This window comes from Propithecus coquereli, unplaced genomic scaffold, assembly GCF_000956105.1.
Source record: "Propithecus coquereli isolate 6110/MARCELLA unplaced genomic scaffold, Pcoq_1.0 Scaffold270, whole genome shotgun sequence".
Taxonomy (NCBI): Eukaryota; Metazoa; Chordata; class Mammalia; order Primates; family Indriidae; genus Propithecus; species Propithecus coquereli.
In genome coordinates, this window is record NW_012148286.1 from 1,910,804 (window position 1) to 1,912,212 (window position 1,409).

Consider the following 1,409-nt stretch of genomic DNA (forward strand, 5'->3'; position numbering starts at 1 on the left):
CTTGAGCCCAGGAGTTTGAGGTTGCTGTGAGCTAGGCTGACGCCACAGCACTCACTCTAGCCCGGGCAACAGAGCAAGACTCTGTCTCAAAAAAAAAAAATAAATAAAGATTTTGTGTATATCACATAGTTGGGAAACAGGGAAAAAATTTTGCCTCATTAGGTATTATCACTAAAAGTTAGGTCTGTTGAGGGCTAATATTCATAGCCATTTTTCCCAGATATTGAGAGTTTTTGTTCTTTTTTTTTTTTCCCTTGCAATCAAGCAAAAATAGGCCTAGTGGTGTATGGTCTGACTAAAATTTAGTGGATAGATTTGGTACATTGCCAAAGGTTACTGGCTGCTTTTCTTTACTTGTATTGAACTATTTAATTCTTACAATAAACTTAATCAAGTTTAGGTGCCAGTGAAGAATCTGAATCACAGACAAGTGACTTAACCAAGGTCACATAGCTACTAAGTATTAGAGCAAGGATGTGATTATAGACCTTAAGACTTTTAAACTACTATATTCTGTGATATCCTATGCAACTTTTCATAGTGAAAGACAGCTTCTTTTGTTTTTATACTGTATATAGAAGACAGACATTTGAGGGACCATTGAAATACAAAATTTGGGAAAACCAAGATATAAAAGTGTAGTTGTAAAGCTTTTCCTCAATCTTCTTCACCCTGTTTGATTGTTATATTCTAGTGGTCTGACCTTTAGGTAATTTGCCCACTTTATTAAGAACAATATAAGACAAAATTTATTAAATATTTATCACATGTTGCTAGGTGCTTTATGTTCATTATTTGAAATCTTCAGCAAAACCTTACTTATAGGTTACATTTGCTCTATTAACCAACCAAAAAATAGACTCAGGTTAAGGCAGCAGTCTCCAACCTTTTTGACCAAGGGACTGGTTTCATGGAAGATAATTTTTCCACAGACCACGGGTGGAGGGCTGGGATGGGGGAGCAGGTGTGGAGCTCAGGCGGTGATACAGGTGGGTACCAGGCCGCAGCCCTGGAGTTGGGACTGCCGGGTTAAGGGACTTGCTCAAGATCACACAACCGATAAGGGCAGACCCCATTATTTCTGAGTCTAAAGCCCAATACACCTTACTACTTTACTTCTGAAAATATTAGTGAGGTGAACATTCCTAATGATAAGATTTGTGTTTGTACGGATTGTCCAAGTTATTTTGTAGTAAATTTAATAGTTCAAAAATAAGCCTCTCTTTTCCTATAGGTGAAGGAAATACAGGTGCTGCAGAATCTTCTTTTTCCCAGGAGCTCTCTAGAGAACAGCAGCCATCGTCAGCATCTGAAAGACAGACCCCTAGAGCACCTCAGTCACCAAGACGCCCACCACATCCGCTTCCCCCACGACTGACCATTCATGCTCCACCTCAAGAGTTGGGACC

At 39.3% G+C, this 1,409-nt stretch overlaps 1 protein-coding gene across 1 annotated transcript in view; it reads left to right on the plus strand.

Annotated features, from left to right (window-relative positions):
• Positions 1–1,409, plus strand: part of TPR (translocated promoter region, nuclear basket protein) — a 63,837-nt gene that overhangs the window by 52,601 nt on the left and 9,827 nt on the right. Inside the window, exon 46 of the mRNA XM_012647834.1 lies at positions 962–964. Within this exon, the coding sequence (XP_012503288.1) occupies positions 962–964 (3 nt within the window). The remainder of the gene's footprint in view (positions 1–961; positions 965–1,409) is intronic.